General features: G+C 35.5%; 1 protein-coding gene across 1 annotated transcript; it reads right to left on the reverse strand.

Annotated features, from left to right (window-relative positions):
• Window positions 1-12,801: 12,801 nt before the first annotated feature.
• Window positions 12,802-18,628, reverse strand: LOC108853226 (DNA (cytosine-5)-methyltransferase 1-like). Its single transcript, XM_018626669.2, has 11 exons — window positions 17,165-18,628; window positions 15,619-17,086; window positions 15,359-15,523; window positions 15,027-15,213; window positions 14,828-14,939; window positions 14,587-14,734; window positions 14,326-14,523; window positions 13,973-14,251; window positions 13,719-13,880; window positions 13,417-13,635; window positions 12,802-13,148 (listed from the first exon to the last, which is right to left on the reverse strand). The coding sequence occupies exons 1-11, from the start codon at window positions 18,622-18,624 to the stop codon at window positions 13,017-13,019; spliced, it is 4,530 nt and encodes a 1,509-aa protein (XP_018482171.2). The 5' UTR covers window positions 18,625-18,628; the 3' UTR covers window positions 12,802-13,016.
• Between the last annotated feature and the right edge of the window lie 1,888 nt (window positions 18,629-20,516).

Below are 20,516 nucleotides of genomic sequence, written 5' to 3' on the forward strand. Positions count from 1 at the left end.
CGTATTCCTTCTAAGAGTGGTTGAATGCTTTCAGAAGAAGAGATGGTGGAAGTAGCAATATATCTATCTACCTTTTATACACCTTTTTGTCTTTCTTTTTTTTTTTTGTAAATAAAAATTCTTTTAACATCATTTTTATCAAATATTACTTCATCCTTTTCATTTTAATGGTCGTTGTAGTTGTATAGTTGTAGAATAAAATTTCTGTTTCAGTAAGTGTAGTTTTAAAATTTCAGTGTAAAAATTATTAAATTTATATAATATATGATTCTTTATATTCTCTAGTTTATTTTTGTATTGGTTGAAATATAGTCAAATATAGGTAATGACATTTTTATATAAATATACAAAAAATAAATATTTTATTAATATGTATGCACAACTCTAAAATAAAAAAAGTAAAATGAAGCGGAAAGAATACTAAATTTTATATTTGAAGAACAAATATTATAGGCTAAATTTAGAAAAGGTTAAAACATCTAAAATTTGAACTACGTGTTTCAAGCATCTATCATTTAGAAACAGAGAGTACTTTATTGTACAGTTAACACAACTTGGAAAAAAACATGCCATCACGTTGAGTCTAACGGAATTGATTGCAATTGTGTATAGTTTTCTTATGTGAGTATATGATTGTTAAGCGCAAGTATATGTACAATAAATACAGTTTGGGAAAGGAATATGCACGCCGACTCTTAACAGAATTGATTTCAGTCGTGTATAGTTTTCTTATTTATGTATATGATTGTAAACCGCAAGTATGGTGCAAGTATACTGTACAATAAATACAAATTGGGAAAGGACATGCCATCACGTTGGCTGGAACAGAATTGATTTCAATTGTGTATAGTTTTCTTATGTGAGTATATGATTGTAAACCGCAAGTATACTGTACAACAAATACAAGTTGGGAAAGGAAAATGCATTAACGTTGACTCAACAGAATTGATTTTAATCGTGTATACTTTTCTTATGTTAGACATGATAACATTATCGGGTAAAGCCCGTTGGAGGTTTTTTTTTTTTTGACAACGAAAGCTTCATACTTTTATTAAGATGATTCTAACCAAGTGGTGTCAAGCACCAGCCAAGTTGGAACCTCAGAGTTAACATGGGAATAACAAAATCCTCGAGCCCGAGCACCTTTTGCAAGGAGATCTGCTCGGATGTTCTTTAAACGAGAGATAAAAGAAATGGAGCAAAACATAAACTTAGAACGGAGCTCAAAGAACTCATCAAACTCAGCCATAAGACTTGGCCATTCTTCTTCTTCCTCAATAAGCCTAACCAGTTGTTGACAATCTGATTCAAAAGCCATCGAGACGTGACCGAGAATTAGTGAGGACTTCATAGCCCACAGCAGAGTAGAGAACTCTGCATGTAGGGGAGACAAAACACGGTTACTAGCAAATGAACCGAACATTGTACTCCTATCCTCATTCTCGATCACGCAACCCCCACCATAACGCGCATCGTCGTCCTTCCATGATGCATCGAACCTGCAGACCGGTCTGTGTGGTGGCGTGTCTGCTATCTCCGGTCTAGTTGGTATTACGTTCTCTTCTAGTACTTCCGGGACGATTTGTGCCAATCTCCATGCCTCCGCTTCCGTCTTCGCGGATTGTAGGACCTCCAAAGGCGTGATCTCCTTGTCATTGAACACTTTGTCGTTTCTCGCTTTCCATAGAAACCATAGAATCCAAGGGACACAAGCCAGGCTGTTCTCGTTTCCATTCCGTTTATGGAGCCGGTTTAGGATACAGTCGAAGTTGCTGTATAACGACGAGCACGGGAGTTCTCCCGGAAGTAGAGGGAGTTGCACAAGCTCCCAAGTCTGTGCCGCTTGGTGACACTCAAAGAGCATGTGATTAATCGTTTCTTCTTGCAGCCCACACTGGGGACATGTCCGCGTCGGGTGACAGTGCCGATCAGCCAGTCGACTACAAACAGGGACGCAGTTCGATAGGGCCTGCCACATGAAATGTTTTATTTTCTGCACTGTCTTGACTTGCCAAACCTGTTGCAGTAAACCGGTTATACTCGCTTCATTACATAGGTCAGGAGGCTGGACCTTATTCAAACGACACATCTCGTCATATCCTGATTTGACGGAGTAGATACCTGATTTCGTATAAGCCCAGCAAAAACTATCAATTTTGAAAGACCTGTTGATTTTTAAGCTAGCGATAAGCGGGACATCTTCTGGATCAACAAGAGTCTTCAGCAGCTCCAAGTTCCATGTTTTGGTATGACGATCAATGAGCTCAAATACCAGCAGATTAGGTTTCTGGATAGGCCTTATACCGGACGGTTTTCTTGGCGGGATGGTGGGGATCCAGTTCTCATCCCAAACTCGGGTGTTGTAACCAGAACCAATTGATTTCCGCAGCCCAGATTTCAGGAGAGGTTTCGCGGCCATCATACTGCGCCAAATGTATGAAGGTGCGCTTGCTTTCTCGACATCAATCGGATTATAATTTCTAAAGTATCTCCCTTTAAGAACTCTGGCTAGTAGGGATGATGGATATTGGACGAGGCGCCACAATTGTTTGGCTAACAAGGCAAGATTGAAATTTTTTAAATCTCGGAAGCCCAGACCACCTTTATCTTTTGGTACACAGATTTTATCCCATGCGATCCAGTGTAGGCCTCTGTTGTTTTGCTTGGTACTCCACCAGAATTTCGCTATTGCACTGGCCATCTTTTTTATAATGTCTTGCGGTAGGAGAAAACATGACATGACATATGAAGGGAGCGCCTGCGCAACAGATTTGATTAACACTTCTTTTCCGCCTTTGGAAAGTAATTTCGCAGACCAGGAATTTATTCGACTCAGGAGGCGTTCCTGGATAAAAGAAAAAACTTGTTTCTTAGAGCCGCATATCTTCTCTGGAAGTCCCAGGTAGACTCCCATGCCTCCCTCTCGAGAGATACCCAGAGCCTCTTTTATCTCAGTCTTTAGCTCCGCCGGAACCTTACTACCGAAGAAGATACAGGATTTGGAGACGTTCAGCTGCTGTCCAGAAGCTTTGCCATAATTTTCGATGATCTTCATGAGTTCTGTGCACTGTTGCGTTTCAGCTTTGCAGAAAAATAAGCTGTCATCCGCGAACAAGAGATGTGAAACCGGAGGGCTGTCTCTTGCTATCTTCAATCCTGTTAATCTGCCTTCGCTCTCTGCCCCATTTATTTGGGAGATCAGTGCTTCCGTCAGGATTATAAAGAGAAAAGGGGAGAGCGGATCACCCTGCCGGAGACCTCTGGAAGGGGTAATGTTGCCTTTCTGTTCGCCGTTAATGAGCACATTGTAGGAAACCGAGGAAATACATAGGTGTATCCAAGAGATCCAACGCTCGTTAAATCCCAGTTTCCTCATTAATGCCTCTAGAAAGGACCATTCTACTCTATCGTAGGCTTTACTCATGTCTGTCTTGATGGCTACAAACTTCGCTTTACAGCTGGGATTGGTTCTCAGAGCATGGAAAATTTCTTGCGCTACAAGGATGTTATCTGTGATCAGTATCTTAGCCACAAAGGCCGATTGGGTCTCCGAAATCAGATTCGGGAGGAAGCGTTTCAGACGGTTGCTAAGGATCTTGGAGACAATCTTGTAGCTTACGTTACATAAGCTGATTGGACGAAACTCCGTCATCTCGCTTGGTCGATCCGTCTTGGGGATGAGGCATATGCTCGTCTGGTTCAGTCTAGGATCCAGAGTTTTGGTCAGGAAGAAGTCCTTTACCGTCTGGAAGATCTCCTTCGCCGTGATTCCCCAGAAACGTTGATAAAACAAACTTGTCATCCCGTCAGGGCCCGGCGCTTTCTCCGGGTTGATATCAAAGAGCGCTTTTTTAATCTCATCATCTGATGGTGCACGAGTAAGTGTCTCATTACACTTTGTCGAGACTTTCGCGGTAACATACCGGAGAGCATCCTCAAAATTCCCCGGGCTGGATGTGGTGAAAAGTACTTGGAAGTATTCCGCTGCAACGCGTTCGATATCCTCTTCACTCTCTGCCCATCCTCCCGTGGGCTTTTTAAGTTTAGTGAGCCTGTTCCTCGCTCGTCTTTGTTTCGTCTTGGCATGAAAAAACTTCGTATTTCTATCTCCTTCTTTCAGCCAGTTAGCTCTACTCTTCTGTTTCCAGTAGATTTCTTCATCTCGGAAGGCAGAACAAAGGTCCCATTTCAGCTGGAGAATCTCGTCATTTGTAATGGCATCGTCTAGTTGCGCTTTTTCGAGCTTATCTTTTAACTCCTCTATACGAACGCTCGAGTTAGAGGGATTCTTGCGCTTCCATTGCGAGATTGCCTTTCGGCAGTTTGCAATCCTATCGTGCAGGTCCGGTGGGTGGAGGTTTCTGGGATCACTCCAGCCTTGTAGTATCGTTTCTCTCAGTCCATCTTTACTTATCCACCGTTTATCAAATTTAAAGCCCTTTTGAATATTTCCTTGCTTAGAGAGAAAGCGAGCAAGTATAGGGCGATGATCAGAGCCCCATAGGCGTAAGTACTCCACATTTGTGTGGGAAAAAATATGGTGCCAATCTTCATTTCCAACGGCACGATCCAGCTTGCATTGGACCTTCCCTGAAACTCTATTACCAACCCAGGAAAATTGGTTACCTCTTGATGGAAAATCTATCATCCCGCAGTTTGCCAGCATCGATTTAAAAGGTATGAACGATGCATCGGGTCTCTTCCTCCCACCTTTTTTCTCATGGTTTCCTGTAATAGCATTAAAATCACCAAGCATTAGCCAAGGACCATTTCTATTGAGGCTCATCCTGGTAAGCCTTTCCCATACATTCTCTCGGTATTCCACAACCGGATCTCCATAGACGAAGGTAATGGAAACCTTATGTCCTTCTATAGAGGCCTCAATATCGATCATACGATTATTGGAAAAAACTATCTCTACATCTAAAGAATCCAAATAAAACAAAGCAAGTCCACCGCTTCTGCCTTCCGGCTCAACGGTGAATAATTTATTATAACCAAACTCAAACTGAAAATCTTGCAAAAAGGAAAAATTATTTTTTGTTTCTGAAAGAAAAAGAAAAGATGGAGTAAAACAACGATGGAGCTCTCGAAGATGCTTCTTCGTCAGGTATGCTCCTTCTTATTTATGTATATGATTGTAAACCGCAAGTATGGTGCAAGTATACTGTACAATAAATACAAATTGGGAAAGGACATGCCATCACGTTGGCTGGAACAGAATTGATTTCAATTGTGTATAGTTTTCTTATGTGAGTATATGATTGTAAACCGCAAGTATACTGTACAACAAATACAAGTTGGGAAAGGAAAATGCATTAACGTTGACTCAACAGAATTGATTTTAATCGTGTATACTTTTCTTATGTTAGACATGATAACATTATCGGGTAAAGCCCGTTGGAGGTTCTTAAAGAACAAAAATTAATATTTAATTATGTATTTACATTTTAACTTTTTCTAAACAAATAAACAAATGCCACCTAATTGCAGTGGCGGAACCACATGGTAGAAGGGTGGGACAAGTGTCCCAGATGATTTTTTTTAAATTCCATGTAATATTTTGATAATGTATACTATGCCTCGGATATTCTTTAAACAATTTTGATATTGCCTTCCATAACACTCATCTCTAGATCCGGCACTACCTAATTGTTTAAGGTTCTTAGACCATCCACAACGAGGATCTTGATAACATGTTTTAGCTGTTGAAACCTTTACAATGGGGTTATTAATAAATTGTGTAAATCTAGTTGGTATAAACACCTGTTGCAAAGTTCAACGGTTGAAATTTTTTTTTGGTCCACTTCTGCCAAGTGTCACTTTTTGATTGGACAGAAAAATAGAGCGCGTGTATCGGCTTCACACTATTTTTTTAAAAAATCTGAATAAAGTTTAAATATTGTTCTGACTGGCTGTTCAGATTTCTTTTGTTTTTATCCTCACCCAATAATTCAAACGTATTTATTATATAACAAAACCTAAAAAAGATAAAAAATTATATCAAAATTCAAGATTTTTAATCTATAAATAGAGACTACTCTCATTTCATTTGGATACGGAAAAATGTAATTTTTCATTATAATCAACTATTTTAGTGTTTTAATTTTTTTTTTTGTTAAATAGATCCCAATAACAATCCTTTTAACACTCAAAACTCTTCTAATATTCCGTTTAACTTCCAAAATCCCAATAATTATCAATTTCAAAACCAAACTTCTAACCAACACCAAAATTTACCAAACTATAGGTTTTCACCAAATTTCTTCATGCCATCATCTGTTACGAATTATCCTCCAAATTATGGGTCGATGATGCATTATTTTTCTCAAACACCTCTTGTCTCTTCTACTCCAACAGGTGATGAAAATGTTTCGAGAGCAACTGAATTTCTCGATTTCTCAGTTTACGTATTATATTTTCATTTTCAAACATTTAAACTTAATAAGTTTTTCATTTAAGCATGGGCATTCGGGTACGGTTCGGTTCTTTCGGGTATCGGGTTTTTTGGGTTTTTAAATTAGGCTCCATTCGGATATTATAAAATTTTGGGTCGGGTTCCAGTCGGGTCCGGGTGGGTTCGGTTCTCATGCATAGGAACCTGAAAAATAACCAAATAACCAAAGTATCTAAAACGGGTTCGGTTGTTTTTGGTTGTTTGTATCCAAAATCACGAAAGTACCCGATTCAGTTCAAATTTTTGTATCCAAATTACTCAAAAGTAACCAAAAATATCTATTATACACAGTTTTTGGGTGTACTTTTATCTAAACTATCATATTTTATCCAAAAATACTCAAAATACCGAAAATAACTATTATAGTTAACTTATATTAATTTAAAATATTAAAATAATTATAAATATAATTATAACATATATTTTTAGACATATATTCACATTTTAGATATCTTTGGATACTCATTCGGTTCTCGGAACCAGTTCTTCAGATATATCAGTTCAGAACCCATTCAGATATTTACCCCGGGTCTGATCAGGTTCGGGATCCTGATTTTGGAGTCGGTTCTTCGAGTCCGAATATTTTGCACATGCCTATTTTCATTATTATTTTTGATAAAAATATAAATTGGTATTAGTTTATTGTTTATCAAAACACTCTCAACTGCAAAACAATAATATTTTTTTTGTCAGCAAACACAGACTCATTTAGACTCCGTATACCATGATGGGAGGTCCGCATCCGTATTATATTTTTTTTTAATAATATGTACGTTTTTAGATAATTGTTGTAAATAATTTTTAGGATAATAAATATAGTGCTGCATTTTGAAAAGAAATTATAAAGAAGAGATTACATTATTTATTTGTTTTTTCTTCTTTGAATATTTTTATGTTAATTTTTGGTTGATACTCCCTCCGTTTCGAATTAGATGTCGTTTTAGAGCATTTTTTTGTTTCAAAATAAGTGTCATTTTATGATTTTAATGCAAAATTTATTGACTTTTTATTTTAAGCTATTTTTTTATTGGTTAAAAGCTATTTTCCGGATATCAATTTTTTTTGGATTTTGAAATTAGGCTCCATTTTTTTATTGCAAAATAGGTGTCGTTTTATGATTTTAATACAAAACATTTAATTTTTTTATTAATCTGTGTGTCGAATTCTAGAACGACAAATAAAATGAAACGAAGGGAGTATTAATTAATTACTATGATATACATAAAACAGAAAGACATGTCATTGTAATTATTTCAAAAAATTAAATACAAAATTTTATGAGGAATGATTATGTTTTAATATTATTGAAAATAGAGAAAAATGGTCAAATAAAGATAATGATTTGTTTCTTTTATACAATATCAGTGAAAATGGATAACATTAATTAAGATAGTAGTTTTCATCTTAATTAAAATAGTATAATGTCATAAAGGTAAATAAAAACAAAACCACATCATATATTCTTACCAAAAAATTACATCATAGATTTTAATAAACATATAAGCTTTAAATCAAATAAATAATATCTTCGTACACAATTGAGAAGTAAAACGTTTGGCTACTTCATACACTCGCGAGTATGGTTTCTTATTGACATGCATTAATATGTTCAATGAAAGGCTCAACTAATTTAGCAGATTATACTTTTGTTTCCAAACTAAATAAACACATCACAAGAGGATTGAAATGATAAAATGTACATTGAGAAAAAAAATTCACCTCAAAAATTATTCATGAATACTTTAATTTTATAATAAATAACAAAAATATGTTTAGAAAACAAGTATTCTGCCCGAAGGGCGGATAAACCATTAGTTACTTCATAAAGATGAAAGAGAGACCGCTTGAAAGCGCAGCCACGGTTACAACTTACAAGATATGGAAGACACACCCTTGCATATATATGAGACCACAAAACTCTGGACATTATGGACAAATAATGGAGTTGGTCTGCTTTCCTTTACAAGTTTCGATAGTCAATAAAATTAAAATGTATAAAAACATCATGCAATTATAACCAATTATAGATTTTGACCCGCCCTTTTAAGGGCGGGTATATGTTTTGTTTTAAATTTAATTTTTGATATTTGTTTTTTCTTTCTGATCATATTTGTATTTTTTTGTAATCATATTTGTGAATAAATTTTAATCAAAATATATTTTATTAAATAATAGCAATTTAAAATTTAATCCGATATACACACAGTTAAGGCTGGGTTGCGGATCGAACTCGCCCGCTGACCCGCCAACCCGCGGATTTTCAGCTTGTTTTTGTTAAAAAATATGACTCGCACAACCTGCAACAAATAATTTTGTACCCGCATCCGCTCCGCTTAATTTTGTTGTCGTCCGCGGGTTATATACATATTTTAAAAATCATTATTTAATTTAATTATTATAAAAGTATATTTATAATTAAAAAAATATAGATGATTTAAATTTTAAATTGTTATTTTTAAATTTCTGTATTTTAAAATAATTGGACCAATAATAATTAGTTAGTGAAAAGGTCCAACAACTTTTTTAAGTAGATTTTTTGGTAATGATTTCCTTTTCATAGTATAGATATAGTTTGTTTAGATACATATTTGAAAGAAAATGAATCAATTTTCAAAATTTTGGTAGATTGTTTGTGTAGATATTTGAAGAATTAATTTTTAAAAATTAATATTCGAAATTTTATTTATGTATTTTTATAATATACTTTCAGTATCAGCGGCGGGTATACTATTTTAAACTAAATAAAATGTTTTAGCTTAATTTAGTTTTGTTTTTGTATAATAATTTCGGTAACATATGTTTTCAAATAAAAACACGTACATAAACCGTCTGCAGTATTATTAGATGTTGAGATATAATCTAAATTATAGAAAGCTAAAAAATTTCATATTATATAGTATTATGCTTGATATAAAATGTATTATATAGTTTTGTAACAACTACAGTATCAATACATCGATAATATTGTAAAAGCTATTAGTGTTTCTTTTTGTCGTTCATATTAATATTAATATTTAAATCCTAAATAGGTTAGCATATACATATATACAAATTAAAATACAATCTAAAGTCCAATAAAAGGAAAATCTAAGCAGCATCAATTAAAACTACAAAAATGTAATCTATTTCTTCTCTTTCTGCGTGAGAATGACGACACTTTATCGTCTTTGATGAATCTTGATTTCTCAGAAAAGGATGTCAAACAAACGCTGACAGCCTGAGATCACTACGATGAAATGTGTGTATGCATGTATGGTAATAGTGTAGTTTGGAGGCATTTAATTTTGACCTTTAGGTAAAAAAATATATGGGTAATAGATTTTGAAATCATGTAACGACAAAATAAATGTAAAGATAATAAATGATGAAATGCATAAATATAGGAACTAATCATTGGATGGCTTAGCATATTTATAATATAGAGTGTAAAACCAAAAAAAAAAAAAACTTCAAAACAACTTTTATAGGTATATTTATCAAAACTCTTTCCTTTTTAATAAAGTAGATTGAACATTGAAAATTTGATAGAATCTAGTAAAAACCCAAAAACTCGCTATTAACCCGCGATTTAATATCATTGATCTGATAAAAACACAAAATATTCGATAATTTTTTTTGATTAAATTTCTGATATAGGTTTTAATATTACATAAAATTGTGATTCCTTACACTTTTATGGAATTTTTATTATGTCATCCAAATAAAAATATAAAAACCTTATTGATATGACATTATTTGTTTATTTTCATGATTATTACCTAGTCAATCTCTTCGTCTCGTTGAAATTATACTTGTTTCACTGGCAATGGAAAATACAGACTATTCTTCTAACTAATAATTACTTTCTTCCAAATCAGAATCAACTAAAAATATATACATGCCCAATCTTCATTTTTTTTTGGAATCATGATTTTGTGGACTGGCGAAGCCACGTTACGCTGAGGTTGAAAACAATATAGTTATGACAACAATAAAATATAGAAAATAATAAGACATATAACAAAGATCTATAGCTTTTAACTTTCTCGTTAAAGACTTTTTACTTATATATGATCATATACGTGGGTGGGTTAATTTTAGAAATAAGATCTAGTAAAATAAATAGAGACATGATAAAACCAAAAAAATATTGTTAGAGAAATAAGGTAATACCAAAAATAAGATTTATCTCTTTATAATTTATTGTTAGAGAAATATAAGGTAAGACCAAAAAAATTAAAAATTAAAGGGTCCAAAACAACTTGTATAAGTCGACTTTTCAAGACTGCTTCCCTTTTAATAGTATAGACTAGATTAGGACCCGCCCTAAAGGGCGGAAATTGATTTGTCAAATTTCAATTAATAATATATGGTATATATAATATGTGTATATAATATTATATATATTTTGTGTAACATTTATATATATATACATATTAGACATATATATAATATTTTATTAAATATATATAGAATTTAATAGTGTTATAATTTGTGTTGTACTTGTTATTAGTTTGTATTTAATCTTCTTTCATTTTTAGTATAATAATTTACCTTGTCACACTTTTTACCTTTTAACTTATACACATAGTTATGTCCTTTTTCAAAAAAAAAACTTATACACATAGTCTCGTAAAATGTAATATATAAAAAACATATTTAAAAAATCTACTGACCATATGCCACCATTATTTGGTTGTTTGAACAAAAAAATCATGTTCTTGCAGAACTGTGTATGTTGTGATATGATGTAGGTGAAGAGTAAATATATGGAAGTAAAGTTAGTGATACGAACATGAGCCTATGTTGGTCTATGCCACAATTATTTGGTTTTTGGAAGATCAATGAGCATAAGCATACACGGTCTTTGTATACTTACGTTGTAAATGAGTCGGATATTTTTTTTCTTATGTCTGGAATGATATGGAACTCGTTGATTTAAAAATGGTTCAGTTTTATATGATCTAATTATATTAAGAGATTAACCAAAAATATTATAAAAGTGTTACTGGTTAGGTTTAACTAATCTATGTTGGTTAAGATTTGGTTTAATTTAAGTTGGTAGGTTGCATTGTATAGGAGGCATGATATATTCTAGCAACAACTATGAAAGAGTCCAAAATTTAAATGAGAACTTCAAATAGTAGATAATCCCTAAATTAATAGATTAGATGATTAAAAATTATGAATTATTTATTAGAGGTTTTGAAAACTCGCATATTCTTTTTTTTGGAACACTGCACAAAGAAAACTCACATATTCAAGTTGTGAAAATTTGCCAAAGTATTGTATTTAATAGTAGTAAATGAGTTGGATTTTATACACTATTTTAAAAAATATACTCCCTCTGTTCCAAAATAAGTGAGTTTTGAAGTTTTTGCACGTTGATTAAGAAATTACAAACTTTTATTCTATTTTTCTCGTTTACCTAAAAATAATAATGATTAAAGTAATTTCAACCAATAAACAATTATACTACAGAATATAAATAATTAAAAATATTAAAATGCATTTATTTTTTACCTAAAATTTTGAAAACATCACTTAAAATGGAACAAAAAATTTTCTCTAAAACTCCACTTAAAATGGGACGGAGGGAGTATCGATCTGATAAAATCTGACTATCCCATTATTGCAAAATAGCAAAAAACTAGTTCATTTGATTACATTAGGTCCAATAATAATCAAATACAGTAATTAGTTTTTCGTGTGATATGTGGAACATTTATGTGTGCTTTTTAACTTTTTTTTTTGGAAACATACATTTATATGTGTTTTCTGTGTAAGTTTTCTTTGACAAAAGAAAACATTTTTCCTAGAAAAAAAAGGAAAACATTTTAGAAAAGAAAATGAAAGCCTCCGTCTGGAACAGCAGGAACCACCCTGTGATCAGTGATCCTAAAACTCAAAAACCCTATCTTAAAATTTTAAAAAAAAAAAAAAACCCTATCTTCATTCTAAACCCAAAACCTATGTTAATATAAGTGCTCTTTACCTAAATGCCAAGAAGATTGAAGACGTGGTGGTATTTATGAGACCGCCAGATGCACCGTTCAACATTCTAGCATTAGTTTCGTTTTTAGTTAGTTTAGTGGTTTTTTTGCTACTAGTTTTATTGTCTGTCAAAAATTTAAATCGGTAATAAATCTTAATATATTTACCATAAAAAACCCATGAAATAACTCAACCCTGCAGATGTGTTAATCGAAAATAGTTATATGGTCTTGTTGGTTATATGAACGTAGAACGTTGTCGCTAGCAGCGGTAAAATAAATAAAACTACAGAAAAATCAACATTGATGTGCTGAAAGTAGTCGGCAAAGACATGAAAACAGAGTTGCCGCTTTCCTGATATGTTTAATTAACAGAGCCCATTTATGAATGTTATTCATGATGTAAATGGAGCCATCACGAATCTGAGAAAGAGAATAACACAAGAGCAACGATACCAACAATGTTTTATCGGACACAGCTTCGAATCAGGAAACTATATAATATAAGTATGAGAATTGAGTTTCAAGATGAGGTTTATCACAATGAATAAACTATAAAGAAAAAAACAAAACTAATTGCTTTTGGCTCACTTATTGAGCTGTGCTGCTTCCTTGAGCTTGCGACCAAGAGCAAAGGCCAAAGGCGGAGGCACTGCATTCCCAATCTGCCTATGCTTGTGTGCTATGTCCCCTTCGAACTCATAGCTATCCGGAAACCCCTGCCACAAGTTTTTATAACAACCAAATCAATTTCATTACTTGACCAGGAACACAATACTTACTCTTGTTTCTTAATGCTTGAAATTTCACAGATTTTTTTCTATGCCAATTTTAATTTTCAATGTTAAATTATGTACTTTTGTGTTAGGTAGCTTTTGTTGTATTGTAGTAGATATTCTTTTTAAGTACAAAATAATAAAGATTTTATTAATTTGCCCACGTGCTCCGGAAACGTCAACTAATAAAGAAAAAAAGTTCATATATTACCTGACATCGGGAGTATTCACGGACAGTGAGTATCCTGTCTTGGTCAGGATGGAAGCACATACCGACCTTCGACATGGGCCCAGGTTCAGTAGTGCAAGTTGGAAAGTTGCCTTCCCAGTCTAACCTCCCAAAAAGTCCTTTCCACTGGTTATGTTTTAGAGCCGTTTCTTTTAGACACCGTGGAATCAAATTCACCACTGTCCCATCAGATAACTTCACCTGTAATTAGATTGTTAAAAATAATTGAATTTAGAAAGTTTGTCCAGTCGGGTATGCAAAAGAGTCTTTATGAAGACTCTGACCTTTTCTTCTGGGAGGTCACGCCAATCAGCACCTGGTCTCTTTGGGATTCTTTTACATCGGATGAGATTGTGTTCGTTCATCTTTTTGCTGATGTGATCAGTGAGAACAGTCGTGTTCCCTCTTATTTCCTTTTGGAACCACGAGATTGGATCAGTTTCATACTGCAAAAACACAGAAGACATGTTTTGATATGTGTCATATCATATAAAAACATTTTATTTCTCCATGTGTGTGTGTGTTATATCAATCATACCTCTTTGATTGTATTGGAATCTCCATTCTTTACTGGTGGAAGATCACCGATTGTGTCTCTGACAGTGATTGGACGGAAAGGAGCTCCCTGTTGAGTACTACGAACAGCAGCATAGCGTAAACCTTTGGATAGCGAGATTTTCAACTCTGGAACATTAAAGACATGCATCGGCTCAGGCCATTCGGGAAGAACTTCTTCCGGTGCAGCTGCCCATATAAAAGCTCTTTTTCGAGATTGAGAAACCCCATATGCACCTGCCTCCAACACCCCAAATCTCACCTGACAAAACATATCATATTAGGCACAGACTTTGAATTCTATTTCACATTGCAATGCTTACAGGAGTCTTTTACCTGGTAACCCATTTCGAGAAGAGAAGCGAGAGTGAGTTTAAACATCTGCCCTTTACTATATGAGAAAAAGTTCCTCACGTTCTCCAGGAGAAAGTATCTTGGCCGGAAATAATCAACAAAAGACAAGAATGCTAATATCATTTGACACTGAACTTTACTCCATGGGCTTTGGCTGAACCGGTTCATACCAGAGAATCCCTGCCAAATTGCACAGATTAAGGTCTCTTCTTCACTATGTATAGCAACAATCTTAATATATACCTGACATGGAGGGCCTCCGTTGATGAAATCTACTTGACCAGGTAGTGGCAGCGTACGCTTCTGGTCCTCATCAAGTTTAGCAGCAAGTTCATTAGCTTCTGTAGTAGAGATACACTCATCTTGATCTCCACATTTCTCCATTATAGCCCTGCGGATAAGCTCAAACAACTGATCACAACACAAGAAACATCCACATTGAGAGAGAGAGAGTAAAGCATAGCATCTTGTCAGACTATTTTACCTAAGAATCACATTGCAGTTATCAACAATAACTGCTGTTCCGGGATGGTTTTTTCTAAAAGCCTCCGCAGCTGGCTCTTCATACTCGATCGCCCACTTTGTTGCAGATACGCCTGGTACATAATAAAAACATGCGTATAAATACATTTGGTCAAGGCCTTTTGTTGGTTGATAAAGTATTGGCTGGAGATAGTACATACCTGCTTGTTCCAGTCCCTGAGATAGGCCACCACAACCAGCAAAAATATCTAAGGTCGCCAGACGCATGTGTTCCGGTACCTCGATACCAGAACTAGTTTCACTCTCTACTCCCTTCCCCTTGTTCTTTCTTAAAAGTGCGTCGTCCTTGATGATAGCTGAGAACTTCGGGTTGATATTAAGAGGTAACTGTTAAATGATAGTTAAGAGAAACACTTCAACTTACCACAACAATCATAACAAATGAGTTATATATAAGCAAATATTTTACGAGTTTTTAAACTGAATATAATATTCACTGACGGCAAACAAAATGGAGTGAAAATCTATATACCTGCTTGACCGAACCTTTGGATGAGTCGTATATTTGTTCACAAAAGAAAATGTTCTCTGATATTGGAAACTCACGACAAGAAGGGATATAATTCTTCTTCCTTACTTCACATTTTCCCTTCAGAGCCTCTGGTTGGAGTTCATATGTGTCCTCACTGTAATACAACTAAAACAATTTGCAAAAAGGAAAAAAAAAACAGAGTAAAACAGATGTAAGATAAACTTATCAAACATATACATTACAGAACAAATAATTTCTACCTCTCGGATGTCTGAAGCATATGCCTTTCCTTCAGAAACATCTTCAGGCCTATAAAACCTTCGGACATTAACCTCAAAGGAACAACCCTTTCTAGATTTCTTTGGGATGATGATCTCAAGAAGTTGGCACACAACAAAGGCTCTTAACCCGATGTTCCGCCCTGACTTAAATTTTCCATTAGCCTTCTTCGATTCATCGATACAGTCTGGGTAAACGTAGACAAAATCACCAGCGCAATAGTCAACCCCATAGGAGGAAAAACCAGTCCTTGAAGCATTGAGTTTGATCTTTTTCCTCTCCTCTTCGTCCTCTCTTACTTTGCATGAAGCGCACGATCCAGAAGCACAGCCCATATCACTGAGTGGAAGACTAAAGAAACCTCCTCTCTCAGGTGAATAAAAACTCTTGCAGAAGTATTCCGTAGGCATGTCTTTCCCCTTTCGTTCTTCTGCTCTTGCCCTGTCCAGCTTATCCGCAGTGGCGTCTTCTTTCCTAAACTGATGCCCCCATGGTCTCGATCGAATATCGAAACAGACTGTCCCTTTTACGTCCTTAAAGGGTACAGTCGTGCATTTGTTTGTCAAGAACAGTTCCCTCTCGTTAGCAGCATTCTCTAGAACAGTCTCGGAACCTCTTTGTAAAAGCCTTCCATGTAGCAATTTGCAGTGATCTGAACTTTCAAACATGTACTCTACAAAGTAGATGGACTGAACTCCGTCCACTTCCACGATGACAGCACCACCTACAGCCACTATTTCCCCTTCAAGGAGTGCTTGTCGATAGAGAGGCTCACCAGCAGAAGTTTCTCCAAGACTCTCACCATCCCATCTTGTTTCCAGTTTTCCACAACTGCCTAGAATTTTCTTTGGAAGAGTATGAGACTCTTCAACCTCAACAGGTTCAGGTGCAATATCCTCTGCGTCATCTTCTTCGTTTTCATCCTCCTCTTCAACTTCTTCTTCACTGTTTGCCTGCAATGGCTCCTCTGGAGTGTAAATGGAGTAAAACTCTCCCCAGACTCTGTTGATCAGGCGCGTTGTTGTTGCTTGCATAGCCTTCCTCTTGGATACAAGTGCCATACCTGCCCTTGGATTCAAATTCACTTTCACCAAAATTTTCTTCTTCTTGATGGTCCATCTCGTGTTGTGCTTTTCCGCCCTTCTATTTGCAAGACCAGTAATAAATGAACACTTTCTGATCTCCTTGTTAGGAAACTCTGAAAACATCTGCAACATTATCTGCCCATGGCCAACCACATATCTGTCAACAGCCGAGCGATCAGAAGAAATGTAAGCCTTATGGTTACTCTCGAACTCAGACACTCTTCTTATGACATCATCAAACGAAAGCCTAGACATTCTAGTTTGCTTCTCCAGGAGAGCAAAAATGCTTATGACAACCCTTGCTGTTTTCAGAATAGGTTCAAACCAAGGGGCGTACTGCTTTGATGGTTTCCCGAGTCGATACCTGCATATACCTCATACATCAGCAACAGAAGAAGAAGAAGAAGAGCAATGCTTACAAATACTATGATATACAGCTTACCAGGCCGCATCTGTTCGTATTGAAACCGAGATGGTTGACACCCCATACTCAATCATCCATTCCTTTATTTGACTAAGGAATATGGGTATCCCTTCATGTTCTTCTAAAGGCATAGAGGTAGTAGGATCATCTAGATCAATCCAGATCCCTTGATCATCTGCCATCAAACCAGATCCAAAGATAGTTACATCGATATCAGCACAAGGCTTCATCGGGAGAAGCTCCAGGGATATCAGCCTTGAATCAATGTCGTAAAGCGCCCAATTGTGAAGCATCTTACGAGGCAGGTCATCGATGTCAAGCTCATAGTAGTAATCCTCGTATAATAAAAGCTCATCAGTTTCAATTTGGGAATTCTTATAATGAGCTAGGAGAGGATAATCACTGGCGATCTCGTCTTCAGTGGTCATTATGTATCCTTTGTTTGAAACAGAAGCTGAGCTGCTGTTCTTTCTGGGCCGTTGCATAGATTTCATATACTCTTCATCTTGTACAAGTCGAGCAAACTTTTCATCCTCGTTAACCAGTTGTTGATCACATGTCATGACCTTTTCCGAAACTCCATCAATCCTTAGAACCCCATTAGAAGATTGCCCTTGAACAACATCATATTCAAGTATACTACTCGCATCTCTGAGAGCAACGAGCACAGGAATCTCAATGAATCTTGCATCGTCTTGCTTGGCCGTATCATCCAAACCCGCAAGCTGGTTATATATGAATCCTCCTTGGGATACAACAAATTTTTTTATGGCCAAGTAATCACTAGAAAAGCACTTAGTCTCCAGGCTCATAGTCCTCGCAACCGCCACAAGCAACTCATCAAGGCTCATCAAGTCAGACTTGGCCACTTTCTTGTAAACCTCCACTGAGGCATACGCTTTCTGGAAGAAATAATCATACACCTTCTTGTAGCTTGTAGCAGGCTTAATGCATTCGTAATCTGCAAGAGAGGTCGTCACCCACACCACTGGGGAACCATCTTCATACCCAGAGATACTCCAGTTATCAACACGTCCAAAACCCTTACACCTCACACCCTTCGCTTTCTCCTTGTCAGAGCATTCACCTGATGAAGGCAAGATCACGCCTGTGATGAACATGTCACCATGTTCCACCATCTCCACAGCCTGTGAAACTCCGTCGGTATCATGTAAAACGAAATCAGTCAGCCTCCTGGTCTGGTGAGGCTCATCGTCGCTGCCACAGCTCTGAGGAAAAGAAGCTGTCAAGTGAAGAGCTACGATCTCGTCCTCCACAGTCGGATGCTGCTTTGCTGCAACGGTGGCGGATCTCTCTGAGATACGGATGGATTTCTCCTTGAAGTTTGTGCATGCTGCAGCTCGCTTTGGCCTCGTCTTCCTCGTGGAGAGATCATCATCGTGATCATGATCAGGCTCTTTTCTCTCTGGAAGAGGTCTCTTCTTTTGGTTCCAAGCCTTGGTTCCGTTTTTCACCATTTTCCAAAACCTACAAAAAGAAAAAAAACTCAAAATCATGATCAAAACCCTAGAAATGAGAATCAAACATTATATCGCCCCGAAAGAACTGTAATCCCAAAAATTTCAGTAGAGTCCTACGAATCTAAGTTGAAATTGTGAACAATCTGAAATCGATAGAAGCTCGCGAAAAAACTCGAGTCCAAGGGAATTTCAGGGTGGATCGTTTGAATTTAGGTTAAAATGATGAACAATGAGACAGATCTATGGTTTTACAATATCATTCAACTTTGAGATCGGAGCAGAAGAGAGCTTACGTTAGGAAGAGAGAGATCGAGAGGACAGCGATTGAAGATAGAGGGAGAGCGAGTGAGAAATGAGGAGGCTACGAGGTAGGTAGGATTCGAGGATGGGTTGAAGAGTATATAAGAAAGAGATGAGACAGAGACTGGGAAAATTTATTTTAATTTTGGGCAAAACGAGAAATAATATGTTTTGATGTGAGGTTGCAATTGGATTGTCATTTTGGAATGAAATAATTTAAAATTCTCCATTCCATTTTTTTTTATTTTTTACCATTTCTAATGATGAAATGTTCATTCCATCAATTCCATATACAAAATATATAAAATATTGACGAAAATAAATATTAAAAAAAATCAAAGAAAATCATTTCATTACATTTTTTATCATGATAACATGGAATGGAATATATTCTACTTTTCTTCATATTTCATTCCATTTTTTTCATTTTTTTTTACCATTTGTAATGATGAAATGTTCATTCCATCAATTCCATATATAAAATATAAAAAAATGTTGACAAAAATAAATATTAAAGAGTCAAAGAAAATCATTTCATTACATTTTTGATCATGATTAAATGGAATGGAATATATTCTATTTTTCTTCATATTTCATTCCTTTTTTTTCTACTAATCCCATTTTTTATTTATCAGTTACAGCTTGACTGTTTTTGGAGAGCAAAGATTTACTATTTCGGCGAAAAACAAAATAAAAATGTTTTTGACAGCGAACCAATATTTTATGTTTTTTGTAAGAAAACAAGATTTTACGTTTTTAGCGGAAAATAAGATTGTACGTTTTGGCCACGAAAAAGAGGTTTTGTGTTTAGGAAACCAAGTTTTTGTGTTGTTTGGTAGCAAAACAGGTTGTGCTTTTCTGATAAGATAATGAATTTTTATGTTTTGGTGGAAGACGAGTTTTTGCGTTTTGGTGGGAAAATGAGTTCTGTCTTGGCAGAAAACTGAGTTTTGTGTTTTGGTGGGAAATGAAATTTTAGGTTTTGACGGAAAACACGTTTTGTGTTTTGGCATGAAAATGAATTTTTGTACTCTATGCAGGAAAACTAGTTTTGCATTTTTAGTGGAAAATGATTTTTCATTTTGGCGGAAGAATGATTTTTTATTTTGATGGGAAAATGAGTTTTTTCTTTTCATTTTTGACCAAATGTAACTTTAAGTCTCCCAAAAATAACAAATCAATTTTATCCATCAAAAACGCCAAGAATTAAAAATTCTGTTAGAAGGCTAGCTCTAATGAATTGAACCCATTTAAGGTTCTTAAAGATATTTTATATTAATCAAGACGGCATGCGCAATACATACTGTTGATCTTGACCTAACGCCAAATCAATTAATCGAATATTAATTAATGGAAAACTAGTATTTCATAAAGAGCCTAACAAATCGTCTAAAAGATCTGTTAGGCTCTAAGAAGCACAAAACTTTGCGACCTAAAGAGCGTAAAATATCGTCTTCTCCTGATCTCCCTCCTTGGTGGCCGTATTTCTCACCGGCACCGAGGATGGACTCGCCTCGTCGTCTTCTAGCTTTGGTCTTCTCTATTGTTGCATCCGTGGTCGTGATGTGCAGATCTGGTTCTTGTACCTC

This window comes from Raphanus sativus, chromosome 4 (assembly GCF_000801105.2).
Source record: "Raphanus sativus cultivar WK10039 chromosome 4, ASM80110v3, whole genome shotgun sequence".
Lineage (NCBI taxonomy): Eukaryota > Viridiplantae > Streptophyta > Magnoliopsida > Brassicales > Brassicaceae > Raphanus > Raphanus sativus.

Bases quoted from the DNA above. Each gene is read 5' to 3' on its own strand.
- LOC108853226 (XM_018626669.2), bottom strand. From the start codon at position 18,624: ATGGTGAAAAACGGAACCAAGGCTTGGAACCAAAAGAAGAGACCTCTT. The intron at 14,524-14,586 runs GTATATATTAAG...GCAATTTGGCAG, and splicing joins ACGGAGGCCCTCCATGTCAG to GGATTCTCTGGTATGAACCG. The intron at 13,149-13,416 runs GTAATATATGAA...AACTTGTGGCAG, and splicing joins GTGAATACTCCCGATGTCAG to GGGTTTCCGGATAGCTATGA.